This window comes from Ranitomeya variabilis, chromosome 5 (genome assembly GCF_051348905.1).
Source record: "Ranitomeya variabilis isolate aRanVar5 chromosome 5, aRanVar5.hap1, whole genome shotgun sequence".
Lineage (NCBI taxonomy): Eukaryota > Metazoa > Chordata > Amphibia > Anura > Dendrobatidae > Ranitomeya > Ranitomeya variabilis.
Window position 1 is genome coordinate 302,289,073 of NC_135236.1, and position 22,291 is coordinate 302,311,363.

Genomic DNA, 22,291 nt, shown 5'->3' on the forward strand with positions numbered 1-22,291 from the left:
GCACGGGGGGGGCGTCGGAGCACGGGGGGGTGACATAGGAGCAGGGGGGGAGCGGGCAGGAGGACGGGGGAGCCGGCAGGCGGACGGAGGGGACCGGACCCTATAACAGAGCACTGGGGGGGCGATCGGTGGGGTGGGGGGGGGTCACATTAGTGTTTCCAGCCATGGCCGATGATATTGCAGCATCGGCCATGGCTGGATTGTAATATTTCACCAGTTTTTTAGGTGAAATATTACAAATCGCTCTGATTGGCAGTTTCACTTTCAACAGCCAATCAGAGCGATCGTAGCCACGGGGGGGTGAAGCCACCCCCCCTGGGCTGAAGTACCACTCCCCCTCTCCCTGCAGATCGGGTAAAATAGGAGTTAACCCCTTCACCCGATCTGCAGGGACGCGATCATTCCATGACGCCACATAGGCGTCATGGGTCGGATTGGCACGGGTTTTCATGACGCCTATGTGGCGTCATGGGTCGGGAAGGGGTTAATACATTTTAAGATTTTTTTTATTACCATAATCTATTAGAAAATCCATATGATTTTGCAACTTTCACTTTGACCAATGAGTCTCACAATAGACTAACACTTCTTGTTCTGTAACGATCCACGTAATGATATGCGCAATACTATAATCTTGGAATATTTCAACTCACCATTACTCATTATGTATACATACAAACATTTACATCCAGTTGCTAATAAAGTTGCCTAATATATACAAATAATATATACCATTAATATCTACATCAAACTTGATTTTTGTAAGGGTTTGTTAGCCGCTGGTGTTTGGGAGGGAAGAAAACATTGGTAACATAGCAATAGTAAAAATATAGATATGTTATATTCCCTTTCTTCTTCTATATACCTGAATGTCTCCAACGCTGAGCTCTCTTCTCACATCATAGCGAACTACAAAATCACCCAGAATCCCATTTTGAATGATCTTGGCTTGCTGGAGCACATTGGGCTTAAATGTTATTTGTGCAAAGTTTTCTGTTTGGTTGATTACTGTGGAAGGCGGAGGGTTTGTTCCATCTGTTGGAGAAAGAAACCGTTTTGACCATTTACAGTTACAAAAATAAGAAACAAAATCCAACCACTAAAAAGCAAATATTTTGTCAGTGAGGTAAAATACACGTCGGTGTAACACAACTTGACTGGTTTGTGCCACGCTTCTCCATCCCCACATACTAATTTTATATTGCATAAATGGTCAGTCAAATAATTCTCGAATATAGACAATGAGTAATACATAAATAATAAGTATTGGAAACAAAATTTGATTGGGTGAATTGCAACATGTAGCGACAACATCTAATATCCCAATAAATCAAAGTGAAGGACAGCATCCAATCCAGGTGAAGACCATGAATATTTATTGTGCCATAATGCAACGTTTCAACCCCTAAGGGTCTTTGTCAAGCATGCTTGACAAAGACCCTTAGGGGTTGAAACGTTGCATTATGGCACAATAAATATTCATGGTCTTCACCTGGATTGGATGCTGTCCTTCACTTTGATTTATTGGTACGTAAGCCTCCTTTTGGATCCTGTGGAGCTAGGACGTGCATCTACATGTCACGGTAGTGCTGTCAGCCGCCATTCTATTACTTGTAACATCTAATATCCATCCACTTCCACAATTTCCCTGGCTCCACAATTCTGGTCATAGATCAGACACTTTGTATAGCAGTGGGGGACATACCATTGGTCCAATCTGTGAGGCTGCACAGGGGCCCAAGAGGTAAGGGGTCCCGTTACCAGCTCCAAAACAGGTGGAAATGTACATTATGACGACCTAACGGTACTACAAAGGGCCCATATATTGTTCTAGCACAGGGGCCCTCTTCTGTCTGCGTCTACCAGTGTTGTACAGTATGTTACATCATGAAAATTGAGCTCCTATTATTTACAGACCTGATTCAATGTCTGAAATGGATATCTTCAAACTAAGTTTGACCAATAGTTCTGAAAAGCCACTGACTGCAAACCCTTATTCGCAAGGAGCCATCATTTATTTACCTTCTAAGAACCATGGCTGGTGGATTGCTCTTTCTTTAGGCTTAGAAGACAGATGCCAAGAGTGCCAACATGTAATGTATTGGTTATAGAATATTATATAAATTAAAATAGTTTTATAAGTGATAGTGTTACATTTTAGACATCAGTAAAAATATGAGTCCGTTTAGATGAACCAACTGGGGGCACAAAACATCTACTGTCCAGTAAATATTTCCTGATTGGTGGTCAATTAAAAACTTGTTTACTCAGGTAGAGGTTGCTAAACAATGCTCACGAGTCACGACCGATCTGTAAAAGATCGCTTAATTCGCATAGGCTGCAATTGTTTTCGGCAACGCAAGTCCTGTTTACACAGGGCAATGCACTGTCAGGAACAGTGATTTTGAACTCCGATTCAAAATCATTTCACCCGACGAATGAGAGCTTTGCTCCTTTATCATCATTTCACCCGACGAATGAGAGCTTTGCTCCTTTATCATCATTTCACCCGACGAATGAGAGCTTTGCTCCTTTATCATCATTTCACCCGACGAATGAGAGCTTTGCTCCTTTATCGGGTGATCGGCAACTTGTTTACACTGCAAGATTATCCTGAAATTATCCTTGTTCATAATAATCTTTAAGTTGTAATGGCACCTTAATTTTCCTTCCTCTTCTGGGAACAAGTAAAACAGGTAGATAAGATACCAGGAGTAATTTACACTTCGCAATAACCCGCAAAATATTAATACTCGGAATCATATCTCTATTATCGGACCACCTCTTCATAATCCCACCCAGGTATATAACTAGAAACTTTTGCGAAAGTTAAACTCCACTTCCTAATGTATTTTCCCTAGTTGCTCTGTGCACTGGAATCAGAGGTAGAAAATGACTATTTATGTAATTTTAGCTGAAGATAATCATTTGCATTTATTTTTAGGCGCTCTTAACCAGGGATAGCCTTCACCAATGACACCTTGACATATCTGCATTTCCTGACTCCAGCTCCTTTCCGCTGTTTAGACTGATAAGGAAGCCAAACAAGTAGCCATTGTGCAAGGTTTACAGTACTGTGTTATTTTATGTGTAACGTAACGTTCCCTTGATAAGTCCACAGGAAGCCTATTACTTTATTCCAATACTGAAATATCTGCAGCCACAACTGAATATCTATTACTGGCTCAGCATTAAAGTGGTGAGCTTATTTGTTCCAGTGCACTGGAAAAGCACAATTCCATTATTGTTGTGGCATAATTCATTTTCCTATGTAGACATCCTTTATATGATGCCAAATGCAATAAAACACACAAGATACAAGAAAAATAACCTCACATCACTCAGCTGTGAAGACGCATTTGATTATTTCATTTATAATGTATTTATTTGTGCTGACTTTGATGTCAGCTGCAAATACAAAGATGCGGAGACATGAGAAGTCAGAATATAAGACCTTGGCTGTGCTACAAGCATCCGGAATTTTCATCTCAAAACCAAAAATGAATATATCCGTGCCTGGACTATAGTTATTTATAATGTCCCATCTAAAATATAATTTCAGATTCTGATTGTATGAAATGCTGTGTTATTTTTTTTATTATGTGTTGCAGACGTGGGCAAGAGGGTGAAATCATAATAATGAAGTTCAGGAACTATCCTATTGTTTACTACCGAGGTTAGTTAGTACCAGTGGGGATCAATCTGATCTTGCATATAGATCTAAACTACTTTACTGTACCACTTAATACATATATATTGAAGATAAAAGGATCATAAATGAGATATAGCCATCAGAAACTCATCGCTGACTATCTAAAGTAGAATATTGTCATAGAATATTCTTTAGAAATGATGTCTTCATGTCTTTCCATACAGAATTATTCCTTTCTATGAATATCTTTTATAGCAGAATAGGAAAAATCTAAAAAAATACCCAATTCCTGCTCCAAAACAGGAAATCCATTCATTTGGTCATCTAAGACTAGCTATGTGTGGTTCCTCACTAAGAGAGTGTGTCATCCCCCAAACAAATTGCAGACTAACTACATAGCCAAATAGTGGACTCAGTCCCTATTATAATCATACGTTTAATTCAATAATTGTTCAAACCGTTGTTCAGAAAACGTTCTTCATCTAAAAAGCAAATTATGGTGCTCATTGCACTCTTAGCATGACTGAGTGACTAAGTGCAATGTTCCATCCTTGATCTGCCTGCCTAGCCATCTCCCTTTGTGTTGATGGACAGCGCTGCCTTGTTCAGAGTGAGTGCCATCTAAAGGGAAAAGCTTCTACATGTACTCACTGTTTCTCTGCTCTGCGTACTTGTGTGTGCAACTATGACACTGAAAAAGTGAGCATGTGCACAAGGTTTCCTCTTCGGACAGCGCTCACTCTGGACATTTTCTCACTGGCCACAGATGCCGGCAGGTAGGAGGCAGTTTGCAATGCTCCTTACTGTCAGTCATGGTCTACTGATGTCTCCCATTGGAGCAGGGTCCTTGCTCATCTCTTATTATCGTGAATGAAATTGATTTTGAGATGCACAAATCTGTTTCATGTGCCATGAGCATGTCTATCCAATTCTAATTGGAGGAAAGCATCATAAAGTGATCACTCTTCCATATTATTGGGTTTGGATATAGATACATGCTTTATTATGGAAACCTGTGAGTGATTATCTGTGTGCATGACATTTCCTCCATGTAAATATACCTTGCAGAGCTACGGTAGCACACTTACACAGTGGGGAGGCAGTGACCCACAAAGTTCAAACTCAAAATCTCTTTAATGCAGTTACTTCACATCATTAACCCCTTCATGACCTTGGGATTTTCCGTTTTTCCGTGTTCGTTTTTTGCTCCCCTTCTTCCCAGAGCCATAACTTTTTTATTTTTCCGTCAATATGGCCATATGAGAGCTTATTTTTTGCGAAACAAGTTGTACTTTTGAACGACATTATTGGTTTTAGCATGTCGTGTACTAGAAAACGGGAAAAAAAATCCAAGTGCGGTGAAATTGCAAAAAAAGTGCAATCCCACACTGTTTTTTTGATTGGCTTTTTTACTAGGTTCACTAAATGCTAAAACTGACCAGCCATTATGATTCTCCAGGTCATTACGAGTTCATAGACACCAAACATATCTAGGTTCTCTTTTATCTAAGTGGCGAAAAACAATTCCAAACTTTGCTAAAAAAAAAAAAAAATTGTGCCATTTTCCGATACCAGTATCGTCTTCATTTTTCATGATCTGGGGTCAGGTGAGGGCTTATTTTTTGTGTGCTGAGCTGGCGTTTTTAATGATAGCATTTTGGTGCAGATATGTTCTTTTGATCGCCCGTTATTGCATTTTAATGCAATGTCGCAGTGACCGAAAAAACGTAATTCTGGCGTTTCAAATTTTTTTCTCGCTACGCCGTTTAGCGATTAGGTTAATCCTTTTTTTATTGATAGATCAGGTGATTCTGAATGCGGCGATACCAAATATGTGTAGGTTTGATTTTTTTTTATTGATTTATTTTGAATGGAGCGAAAGGGGGGTGATTTAAACTTTTTTTTTTTTTTTTCACATTTTTTGTAACTTTTTTTTTTACTTTTGCCATGCTTCAATAGCCTCCATGGGAGGATAGAAGCTGGCACAACTCGATCACCTCAGCTACATAGCAGCGATCATCAGATCGCTGCTATGTAGCTTAATAACAGGCTTGCTATGAGCGCCGACCACAGGGTGGCGCTCACAGCTAGCCGGGATCAGTAACCATAGAGGTCTCAAGGACCTCTATGGTTACCATTCTGATGCATCGCTGACCCCCAATCATGTGCCGGATGGCCGGAAGCGCCGGTTAAATGCCACTGTCTGCGTTTGACAGCGGCATTTAACTAGTTAATAGCGACGGGTGAATCGTGATTTCACCCGCCGCTATTGCTGGCACATGTCAGCTGTTCAAAACAGCTGACATGTCCTGGCTTTGATGCGGGCTCAACGCCGGAGCCCTGCATCAAAGCGGGGTATCTGACCTCGGACGTACTATCCCGTCCGAGGTCAGAAAGAGGTTAAGGTCCAATTCACACAACTGCTTAGAAATAATGTTCAGTTCACACAAGTGCATAGCATTTATATCCAGTTCATAGCACTACAAAATACACAGAATGCTTTAGACTACAGTCACTACACATGCTGACCTTCCCTTTGACCAGTAGCCATGGGTGACTGCACTGCCGTGTCAATGTCTCTTTGCTCACAGCATAACACAGTCCATGATATCCTCCTGTTTACAGGCGCTACACACGGCAGTCCTCCTTTGACTGGTTGCCGTGGGTGTCTGTACAGCTATGTACGCTGGGGTGCCCGACCTTTCAGCTGCCTTGGCTGTTTGGCTCCGCTTGCCTGTGTCGCTTCTCACACAGGGCCTCTGCCGCTTCTCACACAGGGCCTCTGCTCTGCAGTCCTGTCGAACACCAGACTCACACTGACATTACAACTGACACACCCAAACCCTTTACTGCAGGGCTTTTAACAAAGAAACCTGTGGCATTCAGCCACATGGAAAACCCGGGCCTGGAATGAAATGGACTGCACAGTTACCATCCTGCAGTTCCCATGCAACCATGGACTCCAGTCTCCAATATTTGGTGCTCAGTCCTGGGGTGAGCTCAATCGCAGCTCCAATCCCTCAGGTTCTCCTCACTTCTTGCCTCTTCCTCCTTCTCTGTCTTCTCCCTCACACTCACTAAGACTCCCTAACTCCACCTCCAGACCAGAGCTTATGGGGGAAGCTCCCCTGAAACTGAGTTTAGAGCTCCCCCTTCTGGTTTGGAGACAGGAAAGGTGTTGGATGCGGACATCAGCTGTTAAGGGGACCCCTCTTTGTTTCCAGGCATAACATCACCCCCTGTGAGGGAGGCAATACCACTGTGGCAACCGGACTCCTGGGGTGCCACACTTCACCATTGCAATCACAGCTAGACCTGCGACTGCAATGCCCACTTATGGCCTCACTACGCCTCAGTGCGCATCCTGAAGAGAACAAACAACGACCCCTACCTGTGACATCGGTCACTGCCTCACAATCTATACAGTATGTGTGGACTGCGTTACACTCATAGATGCTACAAATAGTAATATATGATTATTTTCCCACCTGCTCATTATTTATAAGGTGTTATGGGGATCGTTACCATAGTAATATAACAATTTTAATTACTATTTTTCCCATCCAGATGTTCTCCATATAATTTTCCTCAGGAAATCGGGAAGGTGTGAACGTAGGAAATGAGCTATTGTTTTATTTTCCAGATAAACACATTTATGTTCATAGCATGGTGTATTTCCTGGCATGATGGTTCTTGTGCTAAGTTCTTATATCATTAGATGATGTAAATCTCCATATGTGGTATATGTATATCATGGAGGAATAATGATTAATGCATTAGATAAAGTATCTAAACTGTATTGAAAATGTAAGAATAGTTTCCCATGATGCATATACACCCCAAATTTTCCACTGCAGAGAGAACTGTTACATTTCCAAAGAAAGCATTAAAAACGTTAGTCTACCGCTATTGTGGCTTAGCCGTGAAAAAGAACACACTTTCCAGAATCCAAAATGCTTTCTATAACAAGGGAACAAAATGTGGAAATAAATTGAGCCAAACTGGTCAAAATGTCATCTACTACTGTACATATTCTTGTTGTTACTCACAACATACTAGATAGGCACCATAAGGATAATTATGAAGTCCCTTAGCAGGCTCAGGTTTAGCAGGGCAATACAGTTCCAGAAGGTGTTGATACGAACCTCACCTAAAAAGGGCAGTTGCCAGCCAGAAAATAGTGACAATTGATTAGGTAGTCACGTAAAGGGGTTTATAAGGTTGGGACAGGTATATCATGGTGAAGAAGGCCTACACATCCTTACTCCCATCATGGAAACTATAATTTTCAATTGCTGTCAGACTGGTTCATGATACCGCACTCTGAGTTCACATTGGTTTGGTTGGCCATAGGAAGTGTGAACTTGCTAGTTGAGGAGGCTGTACGTCAAGTTCCTAAGCAAGGTTCTGACCCAAACATCCACAAAGATTAGCCAGAATCTCTGGTTCCACAGGGAATCAACTGATGAAAGGTAGGCTTGGTCTACCAAGTGGTATGGGTGCCAGAGATAAGCATGATTATGCTCATAGAGAGTGGTGTCATAATTGGTCTACTGTGTGCTTGTCAAATGGAATTTCTAATAATGCTGGCTACCAACTATGTGTTTTGTCGATAAGTATCTGGTGTGTAGTGTTTCATTATGAGGCTGGGGTCAGAAAAGACAGGTTATAGCAGAAGTGCTCTTTATAATAAATTTGCTGCAACCATCACAAACCACATGCATTTTGTGCATGTGTTTTTAAGTCATAAAAAAGGCACATGTCACTTGCAACATTATTCTCTGTCCGCTTCATGTGAAAAGCAATGCTTACCCACATCTTTACTCTTTTGCTTGTTGTTCTGAAGAGGAGGAACCTCTAAGAAGGTAATACCAGATGTTTCTAGAATATTGACCTCCACCGAAAGGCTGCCTACTAACTGCATTGGACGGACACTGATTGCATGTTCATACACTCCCAGACGTCTTTGCAAAAGCTCCTCATACTTCAGAAGAAAAACTGCTTTATTTCTCCCAGGGATTGTTGCAGATGCGTTAAAAGTTTCCATTCCATTTTCCCTGGAAGAAATCCACAAGAGAAAAGTTAAGGAGAAAAATATCCAAATTCACCTTAAAACTAAACATCTATTTTAAAGAATGAAACACATAAAAAAGCCAGCTCACCGTTAGAAGCACAGGTGCGCGGAAGTCCGTCCTGGTTGACGTGATTTTTTCATTTATCTATTTTAAAGCCTTAAAGGAGTTTTCCCACAAACAAAAGGAGATTTTAATCAATAGATCTTGGAATAATAATAATTTCCACAATAGGATGTGATTAAATAATATATTCCTGTGCTGAGATAATGTTATAAATGTGTCCCTGCTGTGTACTGTGTAATGGCTGTGTCTGTCCATACAGGAACATGGTCTGATCATACCACAGCTCTTGGGCAAGGGAGGAAGTAAAAGAGTATACAGATATTACAGCAGGGGGTTACAACTTTTTCTTTTTGTGAGGTAAAACTTTTCCCTACTTGTTTTTTTAAAGGGAACCTGTCACCCCCAAAATCGAAGGTGAGCTAAGCCCACCGGCATCAGAGGCTTATCTACAGCATTCTGGAATGCTGTAGATAAGCCCCCGATGTAACCTGAAAGATGAGAAAAAGAGGTTAGATTATGCTCACCTGGGCGGGCGGTCCGATCCGATGGGTGTCCGGGGCCTCCCATCTTCTTACGATGACGTCCTCTTCTTGTCTTCGTGCTGCGGCTCCGGCGCAGGCGTACTTTGTCTGCCCTCACGGCAGAGCAAAGAACTGCAGTACACAGGCGCCGGACCTCTCTGACCTTTCCCGGTGCCCTGCAGTACTTTGCTCTGCCCTCAACAGGGCAGGCAAAGTACGCCTGCGCCGGAGCCGCAGCGTGAAGACAAGAAGAGGATGTCATCGTAAGAAGATAGGAGGCACTGGACCGCGACGACCATCGGACTGGACCGCAGCGGGACCCCAGGGTGAGTATAATCTAACCTCTTCTCATCTTTCAGGTTACATCGGGGGCTTATCTACAGCAATCCAGAATGCTGTAGATAAGCCCCTGATGCCAGTGGGCTTAGCTCACCTTCGATTTTGGGGGTGAAAGGTTGTTAGGTGTCGAGTTCCCGCCTCTGCACAGGGGGAATCTTGAACCATCTCCGCTGTGGTCTCGCATTCTTCTCCAGCCGCAGTGGAGTCTGCTCAGCAGAGACGTCGGTCCCAGTGTCTAGCTCAGGCTGGTACTGGACGACTGGTTACTACTGCCCTTCCAGTCTCTGTCCTTGTAGCCAGCAATGTTCAGCAGCGACCAGGTCTTTCTGGGACTAAGTCCTGCTTTTCCCATACTGAGCAAGCCCACGGGACGGCCTCCCATTGGAGGTCGGGGGTCACATGCTCAGGTCCTGTTGCGGCTCCTATTGGTCCACCTGGAAGGTCTTGTACCACTTCCGCTATAAAAGGTTTGCATGGCCACTCGGCCATGCGCTAGTGTACATTTGAAAACGTGTGTGTGTTGATGAGTGCAAGTCATTCTTTAAACATCCCCTCCCTTGTGTATGACTGCTTGCTGTTATGTTCTGGTGGCCTAGGAGCGGCATGAGACGTACTCTGGAGAATGTGGTAACTGTACTGACCGCAGACCCTGGACTTAACACCACAACTAGAAGTAGCCGTGGGATGTACCTACCAATCCTAGACACCTCGACACAGCCGGAGGACTAATTAACCCTATAGATAGAAAAGGGAAAACTATCTTGCCTCAGAGAAAATTCCCGAAGGATAGGCAGCCCCCCACAAATATTGACTGTGAGAGGAGAGGAAAAAACATACACAGGCTGAAAACAGAATTTAGCAAAGGAGGCCAATCTAGCTAAAATAGGAAAGATAGGACAGAGAACTATGCGGTCAGTATTAAAATACTATGAAATGTCCACCACAGATAATACAAAAACTCCACATCTAACTAAAGACATGGAGGGTAAATCTGCCTCTCCAGAGATTCCAGCTTGGCTGCATAAATCCTTACACAGATAAAGCTGGACAAGAAAAAACATGCAATGCACTGAACAATGAGGCCCACAACATGTGGGCAGAAAAACAAGCAGAACTTATCTTGTAGAAATGAACTGCAAGCAGGAGCGACCAGGAAGGGATGTGAATCCTCCAGAAACAATGAACAGCTGGCACTCACTAAAGGGTGAAGCCAGACTAAATAGCCCCGTCCGAAGTGGACGCACCTGATGACTGCTGTGAAGGACAAACAGCAGCACTACCACTTATAACCACCGGAGGGAGCGCAAGAGCAGAACCCACAACAGAATTCACAACAGCTCGCGTAAGGTGGATGTCTGCTATCTAGCGCCCGGCTGAGCAGTCAGCATTAAACACATGAAACAGCATCTAAATGCTGTGACTGCCAGTGTGGCGCAGTGCGCTATTAGAGCACTTTCCTATCCCAAGTCTGGGTGGTTAGTGGCGTCCGCCAGAGGGGCACAGCACGCACTCTTGTGCAATTACGTTATATTTTCAGTTACTCAGACACCCCAGTTGCGGTATCGAGCGCAAGTGGTCTGAACTTTCTCTAATCCTGTGTCTTGGGATAGAGTCCTGAGACTCCTTGCTTGCGCTCTTGGTGCGGTACCGCGGCCCTGTGACGCAACAGGGTTTGCTTCCTTCACACTGTGTGAAGTTAACCCGTGTATGTATCCACATTGTACCGCCATATAGTCCATCATTACTCAGCAGCAGGTTCCATCTCTGCACAGTGCACCCCGGGCTGTGAACGCACCTATACCATTTCTCTTATAATTTGGTGCGTTCTGCCAGCCCTAACATTACACTAGCGCCAGGGTCTGGCTAGTAATGACGGACAAACAGCAATCCTTGCGGTACATCCAGCAGCTGGAGGGTAGGTTGGCGGCTCTCGAGTGCACAACCTCAGCTGTGCATGTAACCGCAGTTGCTGTTCAGGCTGCTAGCATGGCTGCAGCAACCTTGTCCACTGCCACCCCTGTTCCGACTCTATCTCGCCTCCCGCTGCCAGAAAAATTTTCTGGTGATAGTAAGTTTTGTAGGGGTTTCGTGAGTCAGTGCTCTATATATCTCGAGCTTCTAGCCTATTGTTTCCCCACAGAGCGGGCTAAGGTGGGGTTTATTGTGTCTCTCCTGTCAGACAGGGCGTTGGAGTGGGCTACGCCGCTGTGGGAGCGTAGCGATCATGTGGTGCAGAGTGCTTCGTTGTTCCTGAGCACTCTGAAACAGGTCTTTTTAGGACCTCCTGTCACCCATGATATGGCATTCCAACTGTTGGCATTGACTCAGGGCTCGTCCTTGGTCAGCCATTTTGCCATCCACTTTCGCACCATAGCATCTGAGCTGGAGTAGTCGGATAAAGCCCTTATTCCGATATTTTGGTGGGGGCTGGCTGACCACGTGAAGGACGCCCTGGCCACTAGGGAGATTCCCACCACACTGGAGGAGTTAATAGCAGTGTCCACTGGTATTGACCTCCGTTTTCACGAGCGGAGGTTAGAACGAGCCCAGTGTAGGCAGAGGTTTCGGCTGGCTCCCACCTTCGCCAAACCTTTGGAATCTCCAGTCCGGGCCCCTGAGTCACATGAGGCCATGGAAGAGTCACGAGCGGGATCTAAGTCCCGGACCGCTCGTGCACTCCAGGTTTGTCATGTTTGCCAGCAGTCAGGGCATCTTGCCACCAGATGTTCCCAGCGGTCGAGGAAATGTCAGCGTCTAGTGGTAGTAGGTGGAGGAACAATAGACACAGCGAAGCTTGCCTCCAAATTGTCCTTTAACCCCTTTCTGTCATTAGACGTACTATTCCGTCCATGTGGGGTGGGCCCTACTTCCCAAGGACGGAATAGTACGTCATACGTGATCGGCCGCGCTCACGGGGGGAGCGCGGCCGATCGCGGCCGGGTGTCAGCTGCATATCGCAGCTGACATCCGGCACTATGTGCCAGGAGCGGTCACGGACCGCCCCCGGCACATTAACCCCCGGCACACCGCGATCAAACATGATCGCGATGTGCCGGCGGTGCAGGGAAGCATCGCGCAGGGAGGGGGCTCCCTGCGGGCTTCCCTGAGCCCCCCGCAGCAACGCGATGTGATCGCGTTGCTGCGAGGGTCTTACCTCCCTCCCTGCCTGCTCCAGACCCGGATCCAAGATGGCCGCGGATCCGGGTCCTGCAGGGAGGGAGGTGGCTTCACAGAAGCCTGCTCAGAGCAGGCACTGTGAAGCAGCCTGCACTTCTCGCAGATCGGTGATCTGTCAGAGTGCTATGCAAACTGACAGATCACCGATCTGTATTGTCCCCCCCTGGGGCAAAGTAAAAAAGTAAAAAAAAAATTTTCCAAATGTGTAAAAAAAAATAAAAAAAAAAATTCCAAAATAATGAAAAAAAATAAAAATATTATTCCCATAAATACATTTCTTTATCTAAATAAAATAAAAAAAACAATAAAAGTACACATATTTAGTATCGCCGCGTCCGTAACGACCCGACCTATAAAACTGGCCCACTAGTTAACCCCTTCAGTAAACACCGTAAGAAAAAAAAAAAAAAGAGGCAAAAAACAACGCTTTATTATCATACCGCCGAACAAAAAGTGGAATAACACGCGATCAAAAAGACGGATATAAATAACAATGTTACCGCTGAAAACGTCATCTTGTCCCGCAAAAAACGAGCCGCCATACAGCATCATCAGCAAAAAAATAAAAAAGTTATAGTCCTGAGAATAAAGCGATACCAAAATAATTATTTTTTCTATAAAATAGTTTTTATCATATAAAAGCGCCAAAACATTAAAAAAATAATATAAATGAGATATCGCTGTAATCGTACTGACCCGAAGAATAAAACTGCTTTATCAATTTTACCAAATGCGGAACGGTATAAACGCCTCCCCCAAAAGAAATTCATGAATAGCTGGTTTTTGATCACTCTGCCTCACAAAAATCGGAATAAAAAGCGATCAAAAAATGTCACGTGTCCGAAAATGTTACCAATAAAAACGTCAACGCATCCCGCAAAAAACAAGATCTCACATGACTCTGTGGACTCAAATATGGAAAAATTACAGCTCTCAAAATGTGGTAACGCAAAAAATATTTTTTGCAATGAAAAGCGTCTTTCAGTGTGTGACGGCTGCCAATCATAAACATCCGCTAAAAAACCCGCTATAAAAGTAAATCAAACCCCCCTTCATCACCCCCTTAGTTAGGGAAAAATAAAAAAATTAAAAAATGTATTTATTTCCATTTTCCCATTAGGGTTAGGGTTAGGGCTAGAGTTAGGACTAGAGTTAGGGCTAGGGTTATTGCTAGGGTTAGGGCTAGGGTTGGGGCTAGGGTTGGGGCTACAGTTAGGGTTGGGGCTAAAGATAGGGTTAGGGTTTGGATTACATTTACGGTTGGGAATAGGGTTGGGTGTGTCTGGGTTAGAGGAGTGGTTAGGGTTAATGTTGGGATTAGGGTAAGGGGTGTGTTTGGATTAGGGTTTCAGTTATAATTGGGGGGTTTCCACTGTTCGGGCACATCAGGGGCTTTCCAAACGGGATATGGCATCCGATCTGAATTCCAGCCAATTCTGCGTTGAAAAAGGAAAACAGTGCTCCTTCCCTTCCGAGCTCTCCCGTGTGCCCAAACAGGGGTTTACCCCAACATATGGGGTATCAGCGTACTCAGGACAAATTGGACATCATCTTTTGGGGTCCAATTTCTCCTGCTACCCTTGGGAAAATACAAAACTGGGGGCCAAAAAATAAGTTTTGTGGGAAAAAAAGGATTTTTTATTTTCACGGCTCTGCGTTGTAAACTGTAGTGAAACACTTGGGGGTTCAAAGTTCTCACAACACATCTAGATAAGTTCCTTGGGGGGTCTAATTTCCGATATGGGGTCACTTGTGGGGGGTTTGTACTGTTTGCGTACATCAGGGGCTCTGCAAATGCAACGTGACGCCTGCAGACCAATCCATTTAAGTCTGCATTCCAAATGGCGCTCCTTCCCTTCCGAGCTCTGTCATGCGCCCAAACAGTGGTTCCCCCCCACATATGGGGTATCAGCATACTCAGGACAAATTAGACAACAACTTTTTGGGTCCAATTTATCCTGATACCCTTGTGAAAATACAAAACTGGGGGCTAAAAAAATCATTTTTGTGAAAAAAAAAAAGAATTTTTATTTTCACGGCTCTGCGTTATAAACTGTAGTGAAACACTTGGGGGTTCAAAGTTCTCACAACACATCTAGATAAGTTCCTTGGGGGGTCTAGTTTCCAATATGGGGTCACGTGTGGGGGGTTTGTACTGTTTGGGTACATCAGGGGCTCTGCAAATGCAACGTGACGCCTGCAGACCAATCCATTTAAGTCTGCATTCCAAATGGCGCTCCTTCCCTTCCGAGCTCTGTCATGCGCCCAAACAGTGGTTCTTCCCCACATATCGGGTATCAGCATACTCAGGACAAATTGGACAACAAATTTTGGGGTCCAATTTATCCTGTTACCCTTGTGAAAATACAAAACTGGGGGCTAAAAAATCATTTTTGTGAAAAAAAAAAAAAGAATTTATTTTCACGGCTCTGCGTTATAAACTGTAGTGAAACACTTGGGGGTTCAAAGTTCTCACAACACATCTAGATAAGTTCCTTGGGGGGTCTAGTTTCCAATATGGGGTCACTTGTGGGGGGTTTGTACTGTTTGGGTACATCAGGGGCTCTGCAAATGCAACGTGACGCCTGCAGACCAATCCATTTAAGTCTGCATTCCAAATGGCGCTCCTTCCCTTCCGAGCTCTGTCATGCGCCCAAACAGTGGTTCCCCCCCACATATCGGGTATCAGCATACTCAGGACAAATTGGACAACAAATTTTGGGGTCCAATTTATCCTGTTACCCTTGTGAAAATACAAAACTGGGGGCTAAAAAATCATTTTTGTGAAAAAGAAAAAGAATTTATTTTCACGGCTCTGCGTTATAAACTGTAGTGAAACACTTGGGGGTTCAAAGCTCTCAAAACACATCTAGATAAGTTCCTTAGGGGGTCTACTTTCCAAAATGGTGTCACTTGTGGGGGTTTTTAATGTTTAGGCACATCAGGGGCTCTGCAAACGCAACATGGCATCCCATCTTAATTCCAGTCAATTTTGCATTGAAAAGTAAAATAGCGCTCCTTCCCTTCCGAGCTCTGCTATGCGCCCAAACAGTGGTTTACCCCCACATATGGGGTATCGTCGTACTCAGGACAAATTGCACAACAACTATTGTGCTCTAATTTCTTCTCTTACCCTTGGGGAAATAAAAAAATGGGGGCGAAAAGATCATTTTTGTGAAAAAATATGATTTTTTATTTTTACGGCTCTGCATTATAAACTTCTGTGAAGCACTTGTTGGGTCAAAGTGCTCACCACACATCTAGATAAGTTCCTTAGGGGGTCTACTTTCCAAAATGGTGTCACTTGTGGGGGGTTTCAATGTTTAGGCACATCAGGGGCTCTCCAAATGCAACATGGCGTCCCATCTCAATTCCAGTCAATTTTGCATTGAAAAGTCAAATGGCGCTCCTTTCCTTCCGAGCTCTGCCATGCGCCCAAACAGTGGATTACCCCCACATATGGGGTATCAGCATACTCAGGACAAATTGTACAACAAATTTTGGGGTCTATTTTCTCCTGTTACCCTTGGTAAAATAAAACAAATTGGATCTGAAATACATTTTGTGTGAAAAAAAGTTAAATGTTCATTTTTATTTAAACATTCCAAAAATTCCTGTGAAACACCTGAAGGGTTAATAAACTTCTTGAAAGTGGTTTTGAGTACCTTGAGGGGTGCAGTTTTTAGAATGGTGTCACACTTGGGTATTTTCTATCATATAGACCCCTCAAAATGACTTCAAATGAGATGTGGTCCCTAAAAAAAAATGGTGTTGTAAAAATGAGAAATTGCTGGTCAACTTTTAACCCTTATAACTCCGTCACAAAAAAAAATTTTGGTTCCAAAATTGTGCTGATGTAAAGTAGACATGTGGTAAATGTTACTTATTAAGTATTTTGCGTGACATATGTCTGTGATTTAAGGGCATAAAAATTAAAAGTTGGAAAATTGCGAAATTTTCAAAATTTTCGCCAAATATTCGTTTTTTTCACAAATAAACGCAACTTACATCGAAGAAATTTTACCACTATCATGAAGTACGATATGTCACGAGAAAACAGTGTCAGAATCGCCAAGATCCGTTGAAGCGTTCCAGAGTTATAACCTCATAAAGGGACAGTGGTCAGAATTGTAAAAATTGGCCCGGTCATTAACGTGCAAACCACCCTTGGGGGTGAAGGGGTTAAGGGCAAGGTCTTCTGCCTTCACCCAACGTCACGCAATATCCCTGGTAATGCTAGCTCAACCAGTACCTGTACGAGTGGTGAATGGGTCGACACTTGCCCTCACAGATAACACACCAGGCCATCCCTTTCACTCTGTCCATGTCGCCATCTCATCAGGAGATTATATCTCTGCTCGTCATTCCTGAGGGAATTGATGAGATCCTGTTAGGGATGCCTTGACTACGGTATCACTCTCCTCATATCGAGTGGTCCACAGGCAGAATTTTAGGATGGGGTGAATCTTGTGGGGGTAGATGTCAGAGGGAAAGTGTTCAGGTTGCTACTACTGAGGTACCCGCAGATTTAGCCTCTCTCCCCAAGCAATATTGGCCCCAGTAGCATAGCTACTGGGGGGGCAGAGGGGGTCATTGCCCTGGGCCCAGTCACCTGAAGGGGCCCACCGGGAGATCCACTGCAGAGTCTGAGGTGTCAGGGAGAGAGCAGCACAATGCCGGCTGCAGAGCCTCCCTCCATGCAGAGTGCAATGTGGTATCACCTGAGGAATCTCTTCCGGGCTCGCAGCAGCAGCTGCAGTTGCTTTCTGGCTGTGCAGTGCAGTTTACCAAATGCGGAACGGTATAAACGCCTCCCCCAAAAGAAATTCATGAATAGCTGGTTTTTGATCACTCTGCCTCACAAAAATCGGAATAAAAAGCGATCAAAAAATGTCACGTGTCCGAAAATGTTACCAATAAAAACGTCAACGCATCCCGCAAAAAACAAGATCTCACATGACTCTGTGGACTCAAATATGGAAAAATTACAGCTCTCAAAATGTGGTAACGCAAAAAATATTTTTTGCAATGAAAAGCGTCTTTCAGTGTGTGACGGCTGCCAATCATAAACATCCGCTAAAAAACCCGCTATAAAAGTAAATCAAACCCCCCTTCATCACCCCCTTAGTTAGGGAAAAATAAAAAAATTAAAAAATGTATTTATTTCCATTTTCCCATTAGGGTTAGGGTTAGGGCTAGAGTTAGGACTAGAGTTAGGGCTAGGGTTATTGCTAGGGTTAGGGCTAGGGTTGGGGCTAGGGTTGGGGCTACAGTTAGGGTTGGGGCTAAAGATAGGGTTAGGGTTTGGATTACATTTACGGTTGGGAATAGGGTTGGGTGTGTCTGGGTTAGAGGAGTGGTTAGGGTTAATGTTGGGATTAGGGTAAGGGGTGTGTTTGGATTAGGGTTTCAGTTATAATTGGGGGGTTTCCACTGTTCGGGCACATCAGGGGCTTTCCAAACGGGATATGGCATCCGATCTGAATTCCAGCCAATTCTGCGTTGAAAAAGGAAAACAGTGCTCCTTCCCTTCCGAGCTCTCCCGTGTGCCCAAACAGGGGTTTACCCCAACATATGGGGTATCAGCGTACTCAGGACAAATTGGACATCATCTTTTGGGGTCCAATTTCTCCTGCTACCCTTGGGAAAATACAAAACTGGGGGCCAAAAAATAAGTTTTGTGGGAAAAAAAGGATTTTTTATTTTCACGGCTCTGCGTTGTAAACTGTAGTGAAACACTTGGGGGTTCAAAGTTCTCACAACACATCTAGATAAGTTCCTTGGGGGGTCTAATTTCCGATATGGGGTCACTTGTGGGGGGTTTGTACTGTTTGCGTACATCAGGGGCTCTGCAAATGCAACGTGACGCCTGCAGACCAATCCATTTAAGTCTGCATTCCAAATGGCGCTCCTTCCCTTCCGAGCTCTGTCATGCGCCCAAACAGTGGTTCCCCCCCACATATGGGGTATCAGCATACTCAGGACAAATTAGACAACAACTTTTTGGGTCCAATTTATCCTGATACCCTTGTGAAAATACAAAACTGGGGGCTAAAAAAATCATTTTTGTGAAAAAAAAAAAGAATTTTTATTTTCACGGCTCTGCGTTATAAACTGTAGTGAAACACTTGGGGGTTCAAAGTTCTCACAACACATCTAGATAAGTTCCTTGGGGGGTCTAGTTTCCAATATGGGGTCACGTGTGGGGGGTTTGTACTGTTTGGGTACATCAGGGGCTCTGCAAATGCAACGTGACGCCTGCAGACCAATCCATTTAAGTCTGCATTCCAAATGGCGCTCCTTCCCTTCCGAGCTCTGTCATGCGCCCAAACAGTGGTTCTTCCCCACATATCGGGTATCAGCATACTCAGGACAAATTGGACAACAAATTTTGGGGTCCAATTTATCCTGTTACCCTTGTGAAAATACAAAACTGGGGGCTAAAAAATCATTTTTGTGAAAAAAAAAAAAAGAATTTATTTTCACGGCTCTGCGTTATAAACTGTAGTGAAACACTTGGGGGTTCAAAGTTCTCACAACACATCTAGATAAGTTCCTTGGGGGGTCTAGTTTCCAATATGGGGTCACTTGTGGGGGGTTTGTACTGTTTGGGTACATCAGGGGCTCTGCAAATGCAACGTGACGCCTGCAGACCAATCCATTTAAGTCTGCATTCCAAATGGCGCTCCTTCCCTTCCGAGCTCTGTCATGCGCCCAAACAGTGGTTCCCCCCCACATATCGGGTATCAGCATACTCAGGACAAATTGGACAACAAATTTTGGGGTCCAATTTATCCTGTTACCCTTGTGAAAATACAAAACTGGGGGCTAAAAAATCATTTTTGTGAAAAAGAAAAAGAATTTATTTTCACGGCTCTGCGTTATAAACTGTAGTGAAACACTTGGGGGTTCAAAGCTCTCAAAACACATCTAGATAAGTTCCTTAGGGGGTCTACTTTCCAAAATGGTGTCACTTGTGGGGGTTTTTAATGTTTAGGCACATCAGGGGCTCTGCAAACGCAACATGGCATCCCATCTTAATTCCAGTCAATTTTGCATTGAAAAGTAAAATAGCGCTCCTTCCCTTCCGAGCTCTGCTATGCGCCCAAACAGTGGTTTACCCCCACATATGGGGTATCGTCGTACTCAGGACAAATTGCACAACAACTTTTGTGCTCTAATTTCTTCTCTTACCCTTGGGGAAATAAAAAAATGGGGGCGAAAAGATCATTTTTGTGAAAAAATATGATTTTTTATTTTTACGGCTCTGCATTATAAACTTCTGTGAAGCACTTGTTGGGTCAAAGTGCTCACCACACATCTAGATAAGTTCCTTAGGGGGTCTACTTTCCAAAATGGTGTCACTTGTGGGGGGTTTCAATGTTTAGGCACATCAGGGGCTCTCCAAATGCAACATGGCGTCCCATCTCAATTCCTGTCAATTTTGCATTGAAAAGTCAAATGGCGCTCCTTCCCTTCCGAGCTCTGCCCTGCGCCCAAACAATGGTTTACACCCACATATGGGGTATCAGCGTACTCAGGACAAATTGCACAACAATTTTTGGGGTCCAATTTCTTCTCTTACCCTTGGGAAAATAAAAAATTGGGGGCGAAAAGATCATTTTTGTGAAAAAATATGATTTTTTATTTTTACCGCTCTGCATTATAAACTTCTGTGAAGCACTTGTTGGGTCAAAGTGCTCACCACACATCTAGATAAGTTCCTTAGGGGGTCTACTTTCCAAAATGGTGTCACTTGTGGGGGGTTTCAATGTTTAGGCACATCAGGGGCTCTCCAAATGCAACATGGCGTCCCATCTCAATTCCAGTCAATTTTGCATTGAAAAGTCAAATGGCGCTCCTTTCCTTCCGAGCTCTGCCATGCGCCCAAACAGTGGATTACCCCCACATATGGGGTATCAGCATACTCAGGACAAATTGTACAACAAATTTTGGGGTCTATTTTCTCCTGTTACCCTTGGTAAAATAAAACAAATTGGATCTGAAATACATTTTGTGTGAAAAAAAGTTAAATGTTCATTTTTATTTAAACATTCCAAAAATTCCTGTGAAACACCTGAAGGGTTAATAAACTTCTTGAAAGTGGTTTTGAGTACCTTGAGGGGTGCAGTTTTTAGAATGGTGTCACACTTGGGTATTTTCTATCATATAGACCCCTCAAAATGACTTCAAATGAGATGTGGTCCCTAAAAAAAAATGGTGTTGTAAAAATGAGAAATTGCTGGTCAACTTTTAACCCTTATAACTCCGTCACAAAAAAAAATTTTGGTTCCAAAATTGTGCTGATGTAAAGTAGACATGTGGTAAATGTTACTTATTAAGTATTTTGCGTGACATATGTCTGTGATTTAAGGGCATAAAAATTAAAAGTTGGAAAATTGCGAAATTTTCAAAATTTTCGCCAAATATTCGTTTTTTTCACAAATAAACGCAACTTACATCGAAGAAATTTTACCACTATCATGAAGTACGATATGTCACGAGAAAACAGTGTCAGAATCGCCAAGATCCGTTGAAGCGTTCCAGAGTTATAACCTCATAAAGGGACAGTGGTCAGAATTGTAAAAATTGGCCCGGTCATTAACGTGCAAACCACCCTTGGGGGTGAAGGGGTTAAGGGCAAGGTCTTCTGCCTTCACCCAACGTCACGCAATATCCCTGGTAATGCTAGCTCAACCAGTACCTGTACGAGTGGTGAATGGGTCGACACTTGCCCTCACAGATAACACACCAGGCCATCCCTTTCACTCTGTCCATGTCGCCATCTCATCAGGAGATTATATCTCTGCTCGTCATTCCTGAGGGAATTGATGAGATCCTGTTAGGGATGCCTTGACTACGGTATCACTCTCCTCATATCGAGTGGTCCACAGGCAGAATTTTAGGATGGGGTGAATCTTGTGGGGGTAGATGTCAGAGGGAAAGTGTTCAGGTTGCTACTACTGAGGTACCCGCAGATTTAGCCTCTCTCCCCAAGCAATATTGGCCCCAGTAGCATAGCTACTGGGGGGGCAGAGGGGGTCATTGCCCTGGGCCCAGTCACCTGAAGGGGCCCACCGGGAGATCCACTGCAGAGTCTGAGGTGTCAGGGAGAGAGCAGCACAATGCCGGCTGCAGAGCCTCCCTCCATGCAGAGTGCAATGTGGTCTCACCTGAGGAATCTCTTCCGGGCTCGCAGCAGCAGCTGCAGTTGCTTTCTGGCTGTGCAGTGTGTGCACGCTTGGTTTGACTGAGGCACGCTGGGTCCTAGTACCCTCCTTGCATCTATCTGCACACTTTCTGGTTCTTCTCACTGTCTGCCTGAAAACTTCATCAGTAAGTGGGGATGGAATTTATTAGAGTAATTTGATTTAGGCATATCATGGTCACTGTGGGGGTGAATGTGAGAGGATTGTGGTATTTTAGGGGCTGAAGTGGGAGAGGAGGACAGGGCACTGTGGGGT

The 22,291-nt window shown here is 44.0% G+C and overlaps 1 protein-coding gene across 1 annotated transcript in view; it reads right to left on the reverse strand.

Annotated features, from left to right (window-relative positions):
- The window catches only part of ITIH5 (inter-alpha-trypsin inhibitor heavy chain 5), a 175,007-nt gene that overhangs the window by 102,231 nt on the left and 50,485 nt on the right, over positions 1-22,291 (reverse strand). Inside the window, exons 5-6 of the mRNA XM_077264495.1 lie at positions 8,465-8,709; positions 866-1,035 (exon numbers count right to left, since the gene is read on the reverse strand). Of these exons, the coding sequence (XP_077120610.1) occupies positions 866-1,035; positions 8,465-8,709 (415 nt within the window). The remainder of the gene's footprint in view (positions 1-865; positions 1,036-8,464; positions 8,710-22,291) is intronic.